Source organism: Myotis davidii, unplaced genomic scaffold (genome assembly GCF_000327345.1).
Source record: "Myotis davidii unplaced genomic scaffold, ASM32734v1 scaffold1187, whole genome shotgun sequence".
NCBI lineage: Eukaryota > Metazoa > Chordata > Mammalia > Chiroptera > Vespertilionidae > Myotis > Myotis davidii.
This window is the reverse complement of record NW_006299714.1, coordinates 1698277-1720605: the sequence shown is the minus strand read 5'-3', so window position 1 is coordinate 1720605 and position 22329 is coordinate 1698277. Positions and strand designations below refer to the sequence as shown.

Sequence of the window (22329 nt, the reverse complement as noted above, 5' to 3'; positions counted from 1 at the left end):
ATGCCGACCACTGACCTATACCAGTGGTTCTCAACCTTGGCTGCACATTAGAATCACCTGGGAATCTTTTTAAAATCCTGACTTCTGGGCCCCATCCTCCGGAAATTCTCTTTCTTTGTTACTAATGTTGTGGCCTCACCCCATAACAAAGAAACAGAATTTCTGGAGGATGAGGCCCAGAAAGAATCTTAAAAAGATTCCCAGGTGATTTTAATGTGCAGCCAAGGTTGAGAACCACTGACCTAGACAGAGAGGAAACAAAGCACCATTTTGATAGACAAAAAGGGGAGGATGACAGATGTATCCCTTCAACACATTTAAATGCTCAATACATATGTTTCTTGATTGAATGAATAAACGAATGAATAAGATGATTGGTAACATCTCCAATATAATAGAATATTAAGGTTAAGTTCAAGATCAAAGGGGATGGTCTCTCCATATCAGATATCTCAATGCCAAATAGCTATAAGGCATTTTCTTTTTGTGTGTTAATCCTCACTGGAAGATATTTTTTCCATTGATTTTAGAGAGTGGAAGAGAGGGAGAGAGGGGGGAGAGAGAAACATCGATGTGAGAGAGCCACATCAACTGGTTGCCTCCCACACTCGCCCCAACCAGGCAAGCAACCTGCAACCCAGGTACATACGCTTGACCAGAATCGAACCAGGGACCCTTTGGTTTTCAGGCTGACACTCTAACCCTGAGCCATGCCAGCCATGAGGTATTTTCTAATGAAGTAAAGGAGTACATGTCACACACACACAAGATACTAGGTTAGAGAGAGATTTTCAGCACTCAAGTGAAAAAAATCCAGTAACGTTTCTCATTAAGTACAGTCATTGAAATCTGCCTCTTTTCCCCTAAATGAGAGAAGGATGTTTCTTGCTACTTCTTCCTTTCAATACTCGTGGGGAAAAAGAAAAGGAAGAAAATGTTCTTCCACAAAATATGCTGAGTGTACTTTCAAACTGCATCCATTTTTATTGCAAAGCTTTTACTTTGAGAAATCAAACTATGTACATAGCAAAGAAGTCATTTAATGCCATTGTCCAGCTTTTGTTAAGAATCTCAGCTCCTTCCAATCAATACAACATGGCTTGTTCTGTTATACAATATTACTGGCAATGCAGCAATGATCTATGCGATACATATCACCTTATAATTACAAAAAATAAATTTTTCTATAATTAGCTTTATAGGAATTATCAAACATTTTTTTCTTCTTCTCTTACCTGCTGTGCAGAATTCTATAATTTCACTCCATTCAGACACAACATAATCACCATCAACTTGTTTTGAGGCAGTCTGCACTGCTACCGTATACTCCGTTCTTGGGCTCAGAAACCAATGTCCGCGGACAGTCATTGGCAAGGGAACAGCTTTTGCCACTAATTTTGTTGGAACATCCTAGGGAAGGAAAGAAGGGAAGGAAGGAGGGAGGGAAGGAGGGAGGGAGAGAGGGAGGGAGGGAAGGAGGGAGGGAGAGAGGGGCAAAGGAAGCAGAATCAGAATCGGAACACAGTAAATATAATGACTTCTCTTGTTCTATCACATTATCTGCAGTATAATCCTCATTTATAGTTAGTATGTATAACTGTATATCTAGTAAAATGCAAAGTTTCTAGACAAAATAAGACAGTTCTTCAAAAGATTTGTCAAATTAAACTTATTATCAGTATAAAAAAAACCAGACCATCATCAGTAAAATTACTGAAACATAAGAAAAAATACTTCAACCAGGTAATTATTATTCTTTTTGTAGTTACTTATGAAGGGAGATATGTAATAGAGAAGATACGTGTTAAGTAGGTAATATGAGAATATCAGAGAAGTGTTACATTTCTGAAACAACTAAAGGATAATTTTCATTCTCAAACCATAAAACAAAGACTACATAAAACAATTTTTAGCCCTAAAGTATTTTAACAAACACCCTAAAGTTTATAAGCTCTTTCACATTCCCTTTTGGCAGTTAACATAGGGAAAAATGTGTGCTTCAATAAAAAACTATAAATCACCTATCTCACACCCTTCTGGCTATCTTCTTCTGATTCTGTGGAAGATATTTTACCACTCTGTAATTTTTAGATAGCTTATAACAATTCAGTTATTCTTGTCTAAATACATGCAAATGAATTCTGTTAAGTGGGGGTGGGAGTACACACAACCCTCCCCTCCTGCCTTTGCTTCCTCCTCCAACCCAAAACAGTTTTGTCTCTCCTTTACACATTTATTTCAATATCCTGATTGTCTTTTCTTTGGATTATTCTTTGAACTGGTTGTTATACCTCATCAATAAGTGAAATAAAATCTTTAACATATGTTCATTTTTTATGTCTGTGTGAGTCATGATTTTACCTTTTTTTGAGAAATACTGTATTTTAACAATATACTTGGCATTCCATTTTCTTACAAAATTTCATAGAGGGATAGGTTTTTTAAATGAGATGTAATTTTTATTTTTCCCAATGTTAAATGCATTATATATAAGTAATTAATAGAACATTATTCCTTCTTTGAAAATGTCCTCATACTTAGAAAGTTTTTAAGATGCTAATATATGCGTATTAGGATTTTACCTTGTGTTTAAATTTATTGGAATTCTTGTTCTCTTTCTTGTTGAGGTCAATGAAATAGTGTGTAATACGGTCCTTTGATTTGGAATCCATTTCCCATGAAATCTTGAATGAGTCACATGTAATGTTGCTTATTTTGATGTTATGTGGTACTGGAAGTTCCTCCATCTCAGCTATGCCACTGTCTTGTGATTTGTTCCCTGCAAGAAAACAATGCACAGATAGTTAGTTTCCAACCAATGGATTTTTACAGTTTGCAAGCTGTGTACATATTTCTGAATTCAACTATCTAATTACTAACTTTGAGATTTCATTTTGCTCATGAAGTAATCTGAGTGTTAATGACAGTAAAAGGTCATATTACCAATAAAAAGCATAACTAATTAGTCTTTACCAACTCTACATTTTCAATTTACTTTTCCAATTTCTGCTTTCACAGAATGAAAATAAAAACAGTGGTAATCTATCTTTCTAGTCTATAAAAGATTAACCTTACATGATAGTTTCCATCTGAAAAACCCCAAGAGACCATTATTCCTATATGACTAATGAATTCTGTTCTAAATTAAATATCAGGTATTTTAAGCTAGATGAAGTCAGAAATGTTTATATGAAGAGTCCAGTCAGAAAAATGTTTCTTTAAAAAAAATCTATGAGGTACCAGTGGCAGTCTATAAAAACTGCTTCTCCTTTTCCCTTTAGGAAATTTATATACAGAATAGCATGTAATATTTATACTACATATACAAGTAATACTAAATACCATTCCCTTGCAAGTAACTGTCAAGAATTACTCTAGGACTCTTTTCATTTGTTGTAGCTGGATAAATTTAATTTTGAGTGCTAAAACAACAGATAAAGCTAGGAAAGAAAAAACTGCTATCTTGATTGATATTAAAATCCTGAAGAACTGATCTGACATCTGGTCACTTTAATGACTGCATTCTACATTTCCGCTTAGAGCAAATGCTATCAATTTGGCTAAAAGTATGATGGAAACAGATTTGCCAAGTTTGTTTTATATATTGGAACAACACCCTGAATCAAATTTTACTCCACTCATCCTTCCCATGCTCCCTTCCCCCAAGCCAACATAAATAAAAGTGTGCCTCCACACTCCCATTTCAATTACTGATATAAAACTTTTGACAATTCCCAGTATTATTAAATCTTTGACATATGTTGTCTCATTTCAAGCTGTGTTGTAGCCAGAGGTACCCAATGGCAATAGAAACTAATTTCAAAATAACTTTTTTGAAAAAAAAAATCATTTTTTGAACAATACTTTTAAAAATCCTTATAATTCTTCTATGTACATCCCTCACACTCTAGTTTTACCAGATTCCCTCTCCAGTAAAACTCCCAGAAAAATTACTCCCCCATCTTTTTCATCTCTCCCCACCTGACCTCAAGAATTTCCAAATTGCTTTTGGAAAGTCATTCAAAAGTCAAAGGAAGGGAAGATAGCAAGCGAAATGTTTTTAATGGCCTTGGGAAAGGGAAAGGCAATAAATACTCGAATGTTAGTAATTTTTGCTCTATTCAAAAAAGCCTATATTTAAACCTGTTATCCTGGTTGTAATTATGTTTAAAATATAAGCAACACTAATGAAAATCTTTCTGGACTGTAATGATAGAAATATCTGTAGAACTTGTTTAGATTATGACTGTCCATATAATTTCACAACTGAGTGAAAAAATTGTTATTTAAGATCATATAGAGAAAAGTAAAGCTATTTTGCATTTGATGCAATTTAATAAAAGTACTCTGAAATATTAACACTATATAAAACACTACCTTTTTGCCCTAACCAGTTGGCTCAGTGGATTGAGCATTGGCCTGCAGACTGAAGGGTCCCAGGTTCGATTCAGGTCAAGGGCATGTACCTTGGTTGCGGGCACATTCCCAGTAGGGGGTGTGCAGGAGGCAGCTGATCGATGGTTCTCTCTCGTCGATGTTTCTAACTTTCTATCCCCTCTCCCTTCCTCTCTGTAAAAAAAAATCAATAAAATAAAAAAACACTACCTTTTGCCACTTATACTTACCCTATTGTTATTTTATTCAACCTTAAAATAACAAATATTTGATTATTTCCTTGAATACTTTTTTTATACATTTGTACTTATTATTAAAACGAGATATAAATTATTGAAATGTGGAAACTTTTGCTCATTTCCACATTCAGAACAATATAAAGCTCAAACTTATATAAAAGATTTGTTATATCAAGAATCTTCATTTTCAAGTCCCTTATCATAGTCCCAGTTCTTTTTTATAAAAGAAGAATCTGTTAAACTATTAAGACATACACACAAACTATAAAACACTAAGAAACTTAAATCTCTAAGTCATGGCAAACAGGTGGCAACTCAACATTCACAGTCCACAGAATGCTCGAGGGAGACTGCAACGGATTAGGCTCCCCCAGTGGAGAGGGCATCTTTAGAGGTGAAGGGGGGCTAGGTGTTAACAGCTTTTCAATTTTTGAGGTACTCCATTCAAGGAAGGCGGGTGGCTATGCAATCTGGTCTTCCTCAGGCAGGTCGAAACTCTCAAAATCTAAAGGACTGAAGGGAGAGAACGTTTCTATTTCTCAATAGGTGTCATCTGATGCAGGAGCAGAGCATTTTGCTTTAATAAATAGTCCTCTTGGTCACCGTTTTAGCAGAGAAAGTTGTCTGTTTCTGCTTGAGAGGACCATTAGTCTCTACTGACTTTCCTGTAGCTCTGTTGACAGTTCTCAAAGGCTTCTGGGAACTTTAGGTAAGGCTGGTGAAGCATCAAGCATTTTGCCAACATGTGGTGTTGAAACCTGAATTATCCCAAATTTGAAAGGCCCCAAGGCCAGCTTCAGCCAGTTCTTAGGAGCCACAGGGGGGCCTGCTTCCCCATTTTTCTTATCCACAGGGATCACAGTAGCCATTCTGGATTAAGTTAGGATCAACAGCCCATGACGTAACCGCTCATAGACCACAGTTCTTTACAAAGCCACCAGATCATTCTCTATGCAGCTTTCTTACTGGGGCAGAACAGGTAAAGAACTGAACTTAAATTTGTCCTAAATTACATGTAACATTCTTCTTCCTCACACTCTGAAAATCAATATTTAACTGAAATTTGAGATAAGTGACAGAAGACAATGATTTTCTCTATAAAACTGGTGAAACAACAGTGAGCTGCGCGACACTAATATTCAGTAACCAACCAGTACTATCTTAGATCTGCACAATCAAGTGTACTTCCCAATGCAGCTTCCCTTTCTTAGTAAGACTTCATATTAAGGGTAAATTCTAGCTACATTTTTCTACTTTACATGCCAACTTATTCTAATATCTATGGCTATAGTGCTGGTAATACTGAATAAAAAGTAAATGACTCATATTTGTCCAAAATATGAAAATTGCTTTTCGGACATTTCAAAAGTATTTTTCTAACAGCAGTTATTGAAATGCAAGCTGGAAACATTGCCAGATTATACTGACATATTTGGTATGTATGACTGTTCTCTCACAAAACTCAAAATGCTTTACAAAAGAATGACCAGATTTTTAAAATAACCGCTTTATTGAAATATAATCCACATACCATATAATCACTAATTTAAAGTATACAATTAAATAAATGGCTTTTAGTAGATTCAGAGTTGTACATCCATCTCCACAATCAATTATTGAACTCTATTATACTCCCAAAAGAAACGCCACACCTTAACCATCATATCCCAACCCTTACTTATCCCCTTTCCTCAGCCCCAGGCAATCACTAATTGTCTATATATTTGCCTATTTGGACATTTCATATAAATGGATCATATACTAATATGCTGTTCTTCATGACTGCCCTCTTCCACTTTTAGTATATTTTCACCTAGCATATTTTCAAGTTTCATCCATAAGCACTTCATTTATTCTTATTGCTGATAATATTCCACTGTATGAATATACCATCTATTGTTTATCTACTTATCAGCTGATGAACATTTGGTTTGTGTCTACTTTTTGGTTATTATAAATAATGTTGCAATGAACATTCATGTATAAGTTTTTGTGTGGACAATTATCTTCATTTCTCTTGGGCATATAACTAAGAGTAAAATTGCTGGTTCATATGGTGTCTCTACGTTTAACTGGCTGAGGAACTGTCAGACTGTTTTCTAAATTGGCTGTACCATTTTAAATTCCAACCAGCAGTGTATGAGAGTTCTAATTTCACCATATCCTCATCCCCCAGGTATTATTATCTATCTTCTTTTGTTGCTTGTACTTTTTGTGTCATGACTAAGAGACCATTGCCTAATCTTAGACCCCAAATATCTACACCTAAATTTTCTTCTAATCTAAGAACTTTATAGTTTTACCCCTCATATTTAGGTTTTTGGTCCATTCTTAGTTAATTTTTGTATTTGGTGTGAAATAGACACCCATTTCATTCTTTTTCATGCGGATATGCAGTTGCCCTAGCATCATTTATTGAAATTTATTCTTTGCTTATTTAACTGACTTGGCACTCTTGCAAAAAAATCAGTTGGCTCTAAATGTAAGCTTTATTTCTACACTTTTCTACACCCTCAATTCTGTTCCAATGATCTATATCTCTTCCCATATTCAATTAATACACTGTCTTGATTACCGTAGTGGCAATGCAGTATGTTTCAAAATTGGAAAGTATGATGTACTCCAATTTTGCTCTTTTTCAGGATTATTTTGGCTATTATGGATCACTTGAATTTCTACCTTAAATTAAGATCAGCTTGTCAATTTCTGCAAAGAAGACAGGTGAAATTTTGCTAGGGATTGAGTTTAACCTATAGATCAATTTGAGTGGTATAGCCATTTGACCATTGTCTTCTAATCTATGAAGATAAAATACCTTGCCGTTAGTTTATTTCAACATGTTCTGATTTTAAGTGTCATAAAAGCAACAGTATTTAAGAAGTAAATTTATATTATCTATAAAATGATCACTGCAAATTCACTCCCTTTAAAAAGTCTATTATGGAAGTTTGTAAGAATACACCAAGTATAGAATATAACATAATGAATACTCATGTGCCTATCGCCCATATTTAACAACTATCAACATTTTGCCATTTTTGTATCATTTAATTACTACGTAATTCACCTTTTAATTTCTTGATAATACTTTTAATATAAGTTCAGTCTTATAGAAAATTTGCAAGAATACTATTAAGAGCTCCCATACCCTTTACTCAGATTCTCTAATAGTTCAATCTTAGACCCGCCATTCTCCTCTTTTCTCATTTCTGCAGTCTCCCTGGATCCTCCCTTCTCTTTCTACTTGCTCTAGAATTGGACTTGGAGCAGGAGTTTGGGAAATATTTCCGATTTTTTTTTAACTTAGAGATAATTTGAAAGTTCTATATTCTCAATCTTAAAATTATGTTGAAAGTTTGGCATATTTTTTTTGCACCATTGTCCCTTAGCCCCACCAGTTTTGTTGTGAAAAGAACTAGTAATTTTTTTCCTCATAATATCTTCCCTAGAAGTGCTAATAATAGAAACCAATCTAAAATCTTAGTTACAGTACTTAAAAAGCATAAATAACTCAGTTTGAATAAAGTGAGTGTTTTTAAAAGGTAATAAAGGTAATTAGTTTTAATAATAAGACTTAAGCTGTCCTAAGAAAAAAATTGCAGAAGTTAGATTCACTTCACCTAAAAACAACCAGGAACAATTTTCTTGTATAATATCTTTTTTTTCTTCCTAAAATTTAGTGATTCAAAAAAATACTACCAAACTACAGGTAGGAGAATTGATTTTATAATTAAGATTACATATGTATGCATAAATATATATACGTACATAAGTTGAAATAAATGTATCTCTAATTTCCATTACAAAGTCAAAAGTACTTTCCTCTTCATAAAAACAACTTTAAAAATACTACAATACTTTTAAAGTCATGAAAGAAAAGCTAATTAAGACAGTAATAAAACTCAAAATAGTAACTACAGAAAAACCTAAAAATGCTTTATTTATAATCTCAACATTGGTAACACTGAATACTGTTGGAACTTTTAGGAAAAAATACAAAGAAGATAAAAATCACTTGTAATCTCTATACTATTATCATACTGTGCATACTGTTTTGTAACCTATCTTTTTCTTAATATACTGTGAATGTTCTTCCATGACTACACATAATTCTAATCTTGATTTACTCTATTAATCAGTAGTCCTAATACTGGACATATTGTTTCCAATCTCTTCCCATAATAACACTCTAGTCACCACTATTCTATATAAATTTTGTGCATAGCTATGATTTGGATAAATCCCCAAAAGTGCAAATGTTGAATCACATTTGTTTTCATAATCTGTATTCCCAATTACCTATTCATTTATTTATTTAAATTGATTTTTAGAGAGGGAGGAAAGGGAGAGGGGAGAGAGCACACACAATGTCCCCCAGGTTAATCCATATTGTTGTTAATGGCAGGATTTCTTAAGAAATAATATTCTATTGCACGTACGTGTGTGTGTGTGTGTGTGTGTGTGTGTATGTGTATATATATATATATATATATATCCATTTATCCATAGACAGACACTTAGGTTGTGTCCATAACTTGGCTATTGTGAATAATGCTGCAGTGAACATGGAATGCAGCTATCTCTTCAAAATACTGATTTCCTTTCCTTTGTGTATATAGCCAAAATAGAGATTGCTGGATCATATGATACGAAGAGCAATCAGACAAGAGAAAAGTAAAAGGTATCCAACTCAGAAAGAAAGAAGTAAAACTACCATTGTTTACAGATGACAAGGTCCTAGATGTAGAAATCCCTTAAAACTACACAAAAAAACTGTTTGAACTAATAAATTTGGTAAAGTTGTAGGATTAAAAAAATCAACATACAAAGACTAGTTGCATTTCTTTACACTAGTAATGATCTGAAAATAAAATAAAAAAGAGTATCATTTACAATAGCATCAAAAAGAATAAAATACTTTGGAATACATTTAACCAAGGAATTGAAAGATCTGTACACTGAAAAGTATAAAACACTTATGAAAGACATTGAAGATACAAATAAATGAAAATTATCCCATGGTCATGGATTTGAAAAATTAAATTGCTAAAATGTCCATAGTACCCAGAATGACATACAGATTCAACATAATCCCTATCAAAACTCCAATGGCATTTTTCATAAAAATGGAATAACCAATCTAAAATTCATATGGAACAACAAAAGACCCTAAATAGCTAAAGCAATCTTGAGAAGAACAGGGTGGGAAGCACCACACTTCCTGATTTCAAATTATATTAGACAGCTATAACCAAAACAGCATGGCACTGTCATAAAAACAGACACACAGACAAATAAACAGAATAGAGGACCCAGAAATAAATCCAAGCATATATGGTCAACTAATTTTCCACAAGGTTATGAAGAACACATAAATGCAGAAAGGATAGTCTCTTCAATACATGATACCGGGAAAACTGGATATCCATATGCAAAACAAAGAAATTGAACTGTTGTCTTAAACCATACACAAAGATCAACTCAGCATAGATTAAACTTAAACTTTATGATTAATCCTAAAACTCCAAGAAGAAAACACATGGAAAAGCTCTTTGACATATAGGTCTTGGCAATGACTTTTTGAATTAGACACCAAAAGCCAAGACAACAGAAGCAAAAATAACCAAGTGGGACTATATTCAAATATAAACCTTCTACATCACAAAGGAACCATCAACAAAATGAAAAGGCAATCTACAGACTGGGAGAAAGTATTTGCAAACCATATATCTGATAAAGGGTGATATAAAAATACCTAAGAAACTCATAACTCAAGAGCAAAATATCTGATAAAGGGTAATATACAAAATACGTAAGGAACTCATAACGCAATAACAAAAAAAAAGTAACTCCATTGAAAATGCACAAAGGACTTGAATACACATTTTTCCAAAGAAGACATACAAATGGCCAACAGGTATATGAAAAGGTGCTCAACATTACAAATCATCAGGGAAATGCATATCAAAACCACAATGAGATAATCATCGTACACCTATTAGGACAGCTATCTGAAAGTTCCTAAAAAATGTAATCTATTCTTCAAAGTTAATCTCAAGCCACATCTCTGAAAGCCCATCCTGATGACTCCAGAGTATCCAGATAGCTTCCTTCAGAACTGTTACAATATTTTGTCAGATTCTTCTATTTTACCTATGTCTATGTTGCATGGGCTTTGGAATAAAACAAGACTTTCATGTCTTTGCCACTTCTAGTTATCTGATCTTAGGAAAGGTTGCCTAAATTATTTGTACTCAAGTGATTCACACTAAAAATGGGGAGAATGATATTCAATATATCAGGAGAGAGGAATTTATCCGGAAACTAAGTTTAAGCTCCAAGGGCCCTTTCACTTGTACTTGTTTCTAATACTTGATTTTGTACCCCCAATTTTGTATTTTTTTTCCCAAATAGGACACCCCAAACTGTATAACTTCAGACACTTCAAAATTTGGATCCATCCATGTGTATAATAAGAAAAAAATTCATATATGGAGTCCCAACATATTCAGAAACAAGGACAGCTACTTAAGCAAATATCTTAGCTTGGAGACTTGGGTGACTCACAGAACTGGCAGTGGCACCTTTGAGTTTGATTTCAATGAAATTTATACAAATCTTATAAAATTATTCGTTCAGTAGTCAACTAGACGGTAACATTTCGTGAAAAGAGAGTATTTTATCTTAGTTCAAGTTCAGAAAGGTTTATGCTGACACAATACCTGAATTTCTTTGTTTTTCTGGTAGGCATGCTTAAAAAGAACTGTTTCTCAAGTGAAGGTAAGAATGATGAAAGCTATTAAAGTATTTAGTAGGAAGCATTATTATACATTCCATTTTTCTAACATTTTATTATGAATCATAAGTACATTCAAGCTAAATTTTATTCTATAAATTGAATAGTAATATATAATATATAATTTATGTGCCATAATTTATTTTTCTCCACATTTGTCCTTTCATTGCTATGCACAATACTTTATACAAAACTTTACGCAGATAGTCTTACAACTAAATATAATAACTTTACAAATAAAGTTATTGTAACTAAATACAGTAACTTTATGCAAAAAATTTAATGTAGAATAACGACTATAATCAGTTATCAGTATGCACAGAAACAGTTAAAACATTTCAAGAGCAAACATTTCTTTGAAATACAGATACCACAATTATATTTCATGAAGAAATATTAGGAAGAAAGGTGTACATTTTTCTCTGCACCAGAAATTTAAAATATTGGAGTTTCAAAACATACATAATAGTTATTGACAAATTATTTTGTTTGTTTTCACTAGCAAGGATAATTGCAAACAGTAGAGAAGCTATTGTATCATAATGTGTTTTTTAAAACTGAGACTTTATTTGTATTTAGAGCATTATTATAAAGTTGATCAGCACACTGAAATTTATTTTCCTAAATAAAAATAGGCCACTTCCCTCATCACTTCAAATTCTCTATACCTGAAGACTAAAAAGTGTCTCAGTTACAAAATAAATATTGGAGATAGTGTTTTTTTAAGAGGTAGGGTTGTATATATTACTTTTTATCTCAAGGTTATGAAAAGGCAAAAGCAATTTTCCATTAGTAACTATATAAATTTTGAGTATTAGAATCTCCTCCAAGAGTAGCAAAATAAATATTAATAGCAAAATAAAACTCTTCTCATAATTAGAAGGCTAATTGACATACAAGGGTGGACAAAAGTCGGTTTACAGTTGTGAGTACATTAAGCAATTTATTCTTTTATTCTTTATTAATTATTGCATTATTTATTTGTATTATAACTGTAAACCTACTTTTTGCCCACCCTGTATGTTCAATAATCATTATTGAATGCATAAGTGCAAGAAGATTCAAAGATGAGTTCGAGACACTAGAGTTCATACTTTCAAGTAGCATATAGTACAATCTAGAAAACAAACACACATACACACACACACACATACATTTTTAAAACACTTACTCCTATACATCCTTCTCTGAGAACATCATCCAAAATGTGCTAAGTTATCTCTATTTCTTCACCTCCTATGCACTCTTAAAACCAGTCAAGTCTAGTTTCTGCCTGTACAACTCCAACAGAAGTCCTCTTGTCATGTCACAATACACTCCATGGTAACAAATCCAATGGATGCGTTTCAGTTCTCCCCTGACTGTATCTCTCAGGAACAAGGCAAGGACTGCCTACGCTCATCACTTTTATTCAACACAGCACTAGGAAGCCTAACTAGAGTAATCAGGCAAGAAGAAAAATAAAAGGCACCCACATTGGAAGAAAGAAGTAAAACTGTCACTATTTGCAGATGGCATGATATTATACAAAGAAAAATGCTAAAGGCTACCTAAAACTGTTTGAATAAACAAATACTGTAAATTTGCAGGATTCAAAATCAAATATGCAGAAATCTGTTGTATTTCTATACACTAATAGCAAGAAATTAAAACAGAAGTTAAGAAAGCAATTCCATTTCCAAATGCATCAAAAAGAATGAAATAAGTAGAAATTAATTTAACCAAGGATGGGAAAAATCTGTACAGTAAAAACCAATAAAACTCTAATGAAAGAAATTGAAGATCAAATAAATGGGAAAATACTTCATGCTCATGGATTGGAAGAGTTAATATTTTTAAAATGTTCATACTATTCAAAGCAATCTAAAGATTATAGACTATGGACAAAATAAAAATTTAGAATGATAAAATACATAATTCTTTAAATTTACATTTATTACTTAAAAAGTATACAAATATGTGTTTTTATTTTGATAATCTTGGTTTAATATTTTGTGATATAGCAATTCAAATGGCCAGCTCTAAATTCAATTTATTTAAATACTTGGTTTTAAGGCAATCACAATTGGAGAAGATATCACACACAAAAAATAGGTACATCAGTATGCAGGAAAGTACATCAGTAGGCGTTCTACTAAACAATAATATTTTTCATTTCTCAATTCCATACTCTAATTATACAAGGGTACTCCATGTACATACAGTCTACATGGTTATTTGATCTACCAAGTATTAACCTATGTAGGTAAAACTAATCAAACTTAAGACAAAATAAATATTAATGGAAGTTCTATTACTATATTCTATGGTCCAATTGATTATCTTATGTGACCTTGGATTCATACAAAATATATTCAAGGCATTTACACAACACTTTTGAATTTCCTTACATTGTAAATGCAAAGTATATAATTACCCCATAAAAAATCGAGTACAACAAATGGAAGTAAGCCATTCACAGACCCTTACTGGTAATACAAGACAATAAAGTTTATTTTAAAAGCAAAATAAGTTCTGCTGCCAAAATAAATTATGATACCTTATGTTGTTAATAAAATTAGTCAAAACAAAAATTTGCAAATTTTTAAAAAATACTCACCTAAGGATTTGTTTCTATTGATTTCAGAGAGAGAGGAAGGGAGGAAAACATCAATGCCAGTGAGAAACATTTATCGGTTGCCTCTTGTACGTGCCTCAACTGGGGACTGAACCTGAAACCTAGATATGTACCCTGGTTGTGAATTGAACCTGCAACCTTTTTTTTTTTTTTTGTATATGGGTTGACACTAACCAACTTAGCCAGACAGCCAGTTCTGCAAAACTACTTTTTAATTTAACAAAAACTATTTTGGGTGAAATCCTTTTTCTCCTTTCTTTTTTCTTACATCATCACACTTAGCTTTCTTAGGAGTCATTTTTTACTTCAAAACAATGTTTTTGACATTTCACAAGAGTTCTGGGTGTTCAAAAGAAAAAAAATAAATGCTGATAGAAATGCGCAAACTCGTAAGGAAATGATACAAATGCAGCAGTGCTTTTGAAATTTGTCAGCACAATTATAATGGAGCTACCTTTCACATGGCTTATAAATAGAAGCTGCTAAAAATGTTAAATTTGCATTCCCAATGTTTAGTATATACTTCTTCTCATAAAAATTTCAGACAAAATTTAAGAAACCGTTGTTTAAGACAATTTAGTTGGTGTTACATTTCACTGCCATTTTGCCTTTTTGTCAACTTCTTAACAATGAAAACATTAGAGAAATGACAAAGAACACTATTATAGCAAAAATGTTTATTCCCTGATTAATGTGTTTTGTTAAGTTTAGATTTTATATCACATTTTCTTAAAGGACAGCACATCTTTATTTTAAAATGCAATAAAAATAAGTAAATACATAAATGCACACACACATTACTTGTGGTAAATAAATAGCATAAAGCATGTATCCAGAGAAATATATTTAAGATTTTCATTAAAATAGTAGTACATGATAATGAAACTAAGTGGTCTTTGAAATCAGAAAGTTTAAACTGTAAAAAAGTATTAATGCTACAGGCAAAAAAACAACAAAAAACCTGTGGAAACATTCTTCAAATTATTATGAAGTCAGTGAAGAAAATGTTCAGTGAATGTTGATCTATAATAAGTTTTTAGAAATATTTATATAGATGAAGATATACTTCTACAACACATGATGCAGAATAGAAATTCTAGTAGAGGTGGCTAAATGGTATTTGAAACACATCACTACTTCAAGGTCAAATATTATTACCGTAAATTTTATCATTATAATTTCAATAAGTAGAGCATTTAGCAAAACAAGTAGTATAAACAGCAAATTCCAGAACCACTGCTTTTTAGTCATTAAGCTTTCCTTTAAAAAATCACTAAAAATAACAAAGGTTCCACGGAAATTAATATTAGACATACTGAATTGCAACAGAAGAAAATACATAAGAATAATTTCAAACATTCATACTTAGCATATTTTGAAAAAGTTACACAAAACTGTAGTTATTAAAATGAAAGGTTTATCTAATTTTAAATACAAAGAATCTGCAAAAATACACAAAAATTAAGCGTAATAAAGACTATGTCATGTTTAGGCCAGTATTAAATAGATATCCTAGTAAACATTTAAATTAGTAGGTTCAAAGTAAAAAAAACAAAAACAACCTTGGAAATACATGTGCAGTATGAAAGTTTTAGAAATAGCTTTGGTGAAGATTTTAGTTTTTCTTTTGGCTACAGTGTCATATTTTTCCTGCTAATTTAAGTTCTAGCAGTTCATTTATTTTATGTACTGCAGATTATGTTTCCAAGGAGAAAAAAAAATTATTCCAGTGTATTTCCACAGTAAACATGGAAAATCATATACTTAATTCTCTTTCCAGTCAAAATAAGGGGGATACATCTAACAAATACAGAGCTTGGATCAACTGTATTTCTTCCATGTGAACTTCCCCAAATAACCCCACTGAAGTCAAAATTATTATTATATCAAAAGTAATTAATTTGTATGTGCTTTTAGACACCATAAAAAGAATTCAAATTTACTCACTCTAATGAGCTCATTCAACAATTTGACAAGATCCGAAATACTGACTAAAAGATAAAGAACACTTGATAAAAACAGCAGCAACAACAACAAAATAGCTTGAAAAGGACTACCAAATTTTCATCTTTATCCTCAAACTCTCTCCCTATGGGACACAGATATTTTAATCATGCTTTCTGGACTCTTTCATGTAATCATTCCACAAGTGTGTGAAACCTAACTTGTCCCCAAAACACTTTAGGAAGAGCTTGTTATCAATGCCACTCCTTCACATTCCCCGCAACCAACAATTACTACTTTATTTACTGGTGTCAAAATATACCCAATCTAGCAAATTTAGCCATCAACAACAACTCCTTTTTGGTATTTCACACTTCTAGTTTAATCACAAAGTCAACCAATTTTTACTTAAGATATATGTTGTTCAATTCTGCTCCAAATTTTTATCTGCCTTGTCTGAACAATCCTAGTATCTATAATCGCCTTTTAAGTGGTTAAACTTCTGGGCTCACTATCCCAGTTCATTCCGCAGATAGATACCAGAATACTATTTATTAAAACCAAATATGTAGTATCTCTTTCTTACCTAAGAATTTCTTTGGTCACGCTACCTAGAGCAGTGCTTCTTCAAGTGTGGCCTCTGAATCACCAATATTGGCATCATCTGGAAATTTGCTAGAAAATTCAAGTCCTCGGACTCCACCCCAGATCTAAGGAATCTGAAACTCTGGGGGTGGAACCTAACAATCTGTGTTTAACAAGCCCGGCAGGTGAGAATCAGTGGTTTAAATTGGTCCTGAGCAATGATTTATTGATATTTTTAAATACAGAGTTCATTAAAGGGTTCAGCAAACGTTATCATTTGTCTTCCTTTTAAATTATTTTAACAATTTTTAAAATTGCAATACAAATAGCACATATTATATTGTGCAGTATTATGTGATTTTGGATAACATCAAAAGTTTGCCTGCTACCTCAGAGCAAGAAATGGCATAATGTATAAAAAGGTTATGGCTCTGTTCATGTTTCATGTTTGTTTGTTTAACTCAAGTCAGCAAGTATAAGCTCAAATAAAATTTTACGAACACATTATTACAGGCACATCTTTTTTTTTTTTTTTGCACTGGCTTTATTGTGCTTCACATATGTTATGTATTTTTTTGGAAACTGAAGGCAAGACCCTTCACCAGCAAAATGTTTACCACTCACTTATCTGCAATACTCACTTTACTGTAGTGGTCTGAAACTAAACCTGCAATTATCTTTGAGGTGTACACCAGTACCTGCAAGCAGAGTTCAATTCATTTCATGCAAGATTCAGGTGCATGTATTTGGCCTTTCAGCCCAAATCAAATAGAAGAGCTTTCTATGAATTTTGTGTACTTCTCTAATTATTCTAATTATATTTGTGATGAAGTTCTTCTAAGTTTGGGATAGAGTTTTACTTTTTCCAGTAAAGGCAATTTACCTAAAAAACTTACCTAGTTACAATAAGAAATGTTAAAGAAACGTTAACATGTATGTATTGAGACTGATTTGGCCCAAGATGTCTCAAAGTCTTACTATTAATTAGTACCACTTGATTTTTCAGCTAATATTGACTACACTGACAACTATGTTCAAAATGAAATAAATATGCTGGAAGCTCTCACAAAAGCTAAAATACAATGCTAAATTTCATTGATAGTCATCTATCAGTAAAATTTACACTGTACTGATAAAAAGTGATCGCTTTTCATTAGATTTCTTGTTTTGTTTTTTATTTTCTTTATTGATTAAGGTATTACATATGTGTTCATACAAGGTTTTGCAAATATGGTCTCCGACAAGTTCCATGGCTTAAAAAAAAAGTGTGCCTGACATTGCAATAAATATATTAAATTAATAAAACTGTTATCCAAAAACTGAAATAAAACCTTGGTACATGTCTGAAATGCTGAGAATACAAAATTACTCATCACCTATACTTGATTAATTCAAATGCTGACAATGTTTCTAATTTAACTGAATGAGAATATGAATGTGGCAGGTCTCTCCATTACATGTGTAGAAGTTTCTCAAATAGGTAAATCCAAAATGCAAGAATGGTAAAATGACAAACAATGGAGAAGAAATTTTTTTTCAAAAATATATTTTATTGATTTTTTACAGAGAGGAAGGGAGAGGGATAGAGAGTTAGAAACATCAATCAGCTGCCTCCTGCACACCTCCCACTGGGGATGTGCCCACAACCAAAGTACATGCCCTTGACCGGAATCGAACCTGGGACCTTTCAGTCCGCAGGCTGATGCTCTATCCACTGAGCCAAACCAGTTAGGGTGGAGAAGAAATTTTTAATGTCTAAATCAGTTTTTAACATGCCATCAACTAAATTGTTACAAGTGTTGAGACGACTATATTAAGGGAAGTCAATAAAATTTTAAAATCTGAGGGGTGGGGGTAGTTCCTGTAAAAGCTATTGCCAGCTTTCATGAAGTAATAATTGTTCACTACTAAGGACTGAATATTAAGGTGTTTAAAAATAGTTTTAGATAATCACATGCAGATTATTGCTTAAATTAAAGATTTTTAAACTAATTATAATGTTATGAATATAAAATTTCCAAATTCATTTTTTATACCAAACTTAGGTGGGCATGCATCCTGAAGCAAGATATAAATACTTCAAAAGAAACAAAAATACTTTATTTATTAAATCAAAAAACCTTTGATAGATATCTTTCAAATAAAAATAAGGGGCAAACTAATTTGATAATCCAGATGTTTAATACATTGAAGAAACTCAATTTGACAATATAGTTACAATGTTACCAAACTTATGAATGTAGGTAAATTGATTCTTACAATTTTAAGATTCACTATGAAAGTAAAATAAATTCCACTGCCTGAAATTTAACAGATCAGCAAAAAGTTATGTGTTTTTTCTTAATGTTATCAACAAATATCTCAGGATATCACAAAATACTTATTTTCTCAAAAAAACAAACAAAACCCACAACAATGAAAAACTAAACTCACTGATGACTCCATCCTATTATCTCCCTCCAAAAGGAACACTTACTCTTTGACTCTACTATGAAAATACATCTACTCTACTATGAGTGTCAACTGATGAACCAGAGGTCAAGGGTTCAATTTCCCATCAGGGTACATGCCCAGGGTTGCAGGCTCAATTCCCTGTAAGGGGTGTGCAGGAGGCAGCTGATCAATGATTCTCTCTCATCACTGATGTTCCTATGTCTCTCTCTCTCCCTTCCTCTCTGAAACTAATAAAAATATATTGAAAAATATCTTACTGTTTCTCTTTGAATCTGTATCAGTTTATTTGAAGAGTATTGTGAGAATGTAAAATGAGTTTTAAAACATTACCATTTGCCACTACTTATCTGTATGAACCAGAATTTCCTAGGAACAATTCAGCAAAAATAAAATCCTATATAATAGAAGGCTAATATGCAAATTGACTGAACAGCTGAACAACCGGTTGCTATAATGCACACTGACCACCAGAGGGCAGGCGCTCAACGCAGGAACTGCCCCCTGGTGGTCAGTGTGCCTCAGCCAGAAGCGGGCCTAATCTGGCAGGCAGACATCCCCCAAGGGGTCCCGGACTGCGAAAGGGCACAGGCTGGGCTGAGGAACAACCCCCTGCCCCCCCGAAGTAAACGAATATCGTGCACTGGGCCTCTAGTACAAAAATAAAGCAGGTTTGAGGCTGATATAAAATAGCAACTTTCAAGTATAACTGCAATTTTAATTTCTCATTATTCCTGATTGACTTTATCTGAAGAATGCTAGGAGTTTGAAATTACAGGATAAAAGTATACTAATAAAATGTTATTTTTACTTCTGCAAAATGTGTGTTGTTGTTTTTTTAAAAGACTCTCTACAAATTACTACAAATTAGAAAGTTTGAAATCTATTAATGAGATTTCAGGCTAGATAAATCCAAACTCATGCCATAATCTGGCTAGTCCTAATTACCTTTCAGTTTATTTTCTCATAAGGACCACTTCTTTCCTTGAGCAATACTAAATGCCATGATTCCTGGAATATACATGATTTTATGCCTTTATATATGCTCTATACCAGAAATGGCCTTATCCCACTTCTGGCAAATTTTATTTTTCATTATTTTTTATTTTTTTCCAACACCATTTATCCCCACTATGCCCTCTTCCACCTCCACCTCCACCACCACCACACTGTTGTCCATGTCCATGAGTTCTCTTATTTTTACTTTTTTTGCTCAATCCCATCACCCCTCCCAACAACTTCTCCCCCCACCAGAACTGTCTGTCTGCTTTCTATCTATGAGTCTGTCTCTATTTTCTTTGGTAGTTCAGTTAATAACCAGAAAAAAATGTTCCTTTCCTCTGTGAAACTCAAGACAGACTTAACCACTTTCTCTTCTATACACTATTTATAGTACTTATCACTACATATTATTACAGTTATTTAAATATATTGTCTTCTTAAATGCCAACAAATCCTTTGAATGCAGGATCCAAGTTATATTCATTCTTGCACCCCTTTCCCCCTCTAGTTCTTAATACCTTAAGGTTGGAATACATGTACAAAAAATGGTAAAAATACAAGGTAAGTAAAATAACAAAAGGAAATAAAGTGAGAATAGTAACAGAGTAAGTTTAGTACCTAAAAATTAATCATTGAATAAGAATAGAATGGTACTGTCTTTAGGCAATGTACTCAAATTATGGTCTGCAACCTATTTGCCAGTCTGTGATGTGATAAATATAAAAGTTATGATTAAGCATTTAGAGACTTTATTAGGAATTTGACAGGAACTTTTATATTGATTGAATCTTTTTGGATCTTTTAAATTTTATTTCTCTAATAATTCATTTTAATTATATTTTTATAAGTAATCAGTCAATAATAGATTAGAAATGACAAAAACGCAGACTGAGAAGTATTACAGTAGAGATAAAAGATAAGATCTTGTTTGACTCTTTCAATGAGTATTTGGTTTAGAAGGAAATATATACATAAATTTCTGTAATATGCATCAAAACTATCCATATTTCTGAAAGTTTACATCATAACTTTTCAACTTTAAAACATAGCTATTACTAGAATTATAATTATACCTGAAAATACTAATGCATAACTAATATTTACTTCTAAAGTTATTCATATGAAGGCAATTTCGAGTTACAATTAGGACTTGTTTCTCTTACTGCCTATCAGACTCAATGGCACAGATGGCTACCCATCTTTAACTGACTCCATCTTTAAAAGAGCTATCCTATTGCCTGATAAAGCTTTTCAGCTTTCTTCAGCTCTCTGCCCAATCTGCATAATCTCAAAACCCTGGTAACATATAAAAGCAAATAATTGTACTTTTTTTCTTCAGAAACTCTTCTTTCAATATATTTATTCCTATCAAGAGAGATTAATTTATTTTCTCAATCCTCGACATTAGGAGTTGGCAATTGTTTTCTGTAAAGAAGCAAATAAGTATTTTGAGGTTTGTGGGCTATGTGGTCTGCTGTCACAGCTACTCAACTCTGCTGTTGTAGCAAGAAAACAGCCATAGACAATATGTAAACAAATGGGTATGGCTGTGTTCCAATGAAATTTTACTTATAAAAACTGGCAACAGGTTTTCAGATTTGGCCCAAGGACTATAACTCGTTGATCCTGTTCTGCATCATTATTTATAATACAAATGTACAATCATTAAAAAAAACTATCACACAGTAGGTGCTCAAAAATTATCATTGTTTTTTGCATTTATCATCAGCTTTTTAAATGGAAAGACTTTGAGACATTCATCAATATTTAGGCTTACAGAAGATAAGACACTATTTTTCAAGAAAATCAAAGTAAGTATATTGAAAAAAATATTGTGCCTTTTCTTTAATACCATATGTCTAGGAAAGCTATAAGCCTTTCATACTATTATTAGATAGCAGCATTCCCACTGGCCATAAAAAAGGAGATCTAAAGATTTTTTTTACATTAATTGCCACACCACTGCAACAAGTAATATATGTGCAATAATCCCCACAGAGCAGCCCTTTTAAAGTGAATCACAAACTTGGCCCAAATAGTCATAACATCACAGACAAAACTAACTACAATTCAGAGTAGGATGCTTTTTGCTTAACTATATCTATTGGGCAACTTCAAAATGCAGAGCTCTTGTTTCCATTTTTGTTAAAAACCTGGAATATAGATTTATTTCATCTTTGGGGTTCCCCAGCATATGTTCACTCCTTTCCTTCAAGAGGTGAGGCACTCTAAATTTCAAGTCAAATCCTAACCTTCCTTTTTACACCTAAGTTCTCGTCTCACTAGTGGAATGTACAGTT

The 22329-nt window shown here is 32.7% G+C and overlaps 1 protein-coding gene and 1 pseudogene across 2 annotated transcripts in view; both read right to left on the bottom strand.

The window, feature by feature from the left end:
- PHYHIPL (phytanoyl-CoA 2-hydroxylase interacting protein like) overlaps positions 1-22329 on the bottom strand; it is a 34881-nt gene that overhangs the window by 5771 nt on the left and 6781 nt on the right. For both annotated transcript variants that reach the window (XM_006775812.2, XM_006775811.2), the window contains exons 2-3: positions 2583-2779; positions 1236-1410 (exon numbers count right to left, since the gene is read on the bottom strand). In XM_006775812.2, coding sequence (XP_006775875.1) covers positions 1236-1410; positions 2583-2747 — 340 coding nt within the window. In that variant the 5' untranslated portion in view covers positions 2748-2779. The remainder of the gene's footprint in view (positions 1-1235; positions 1411-2582; positions 2780-22329) is intronic.
- Positions 4916-5515, bottom strand: LOC102752436 (annotated as a pseudogene).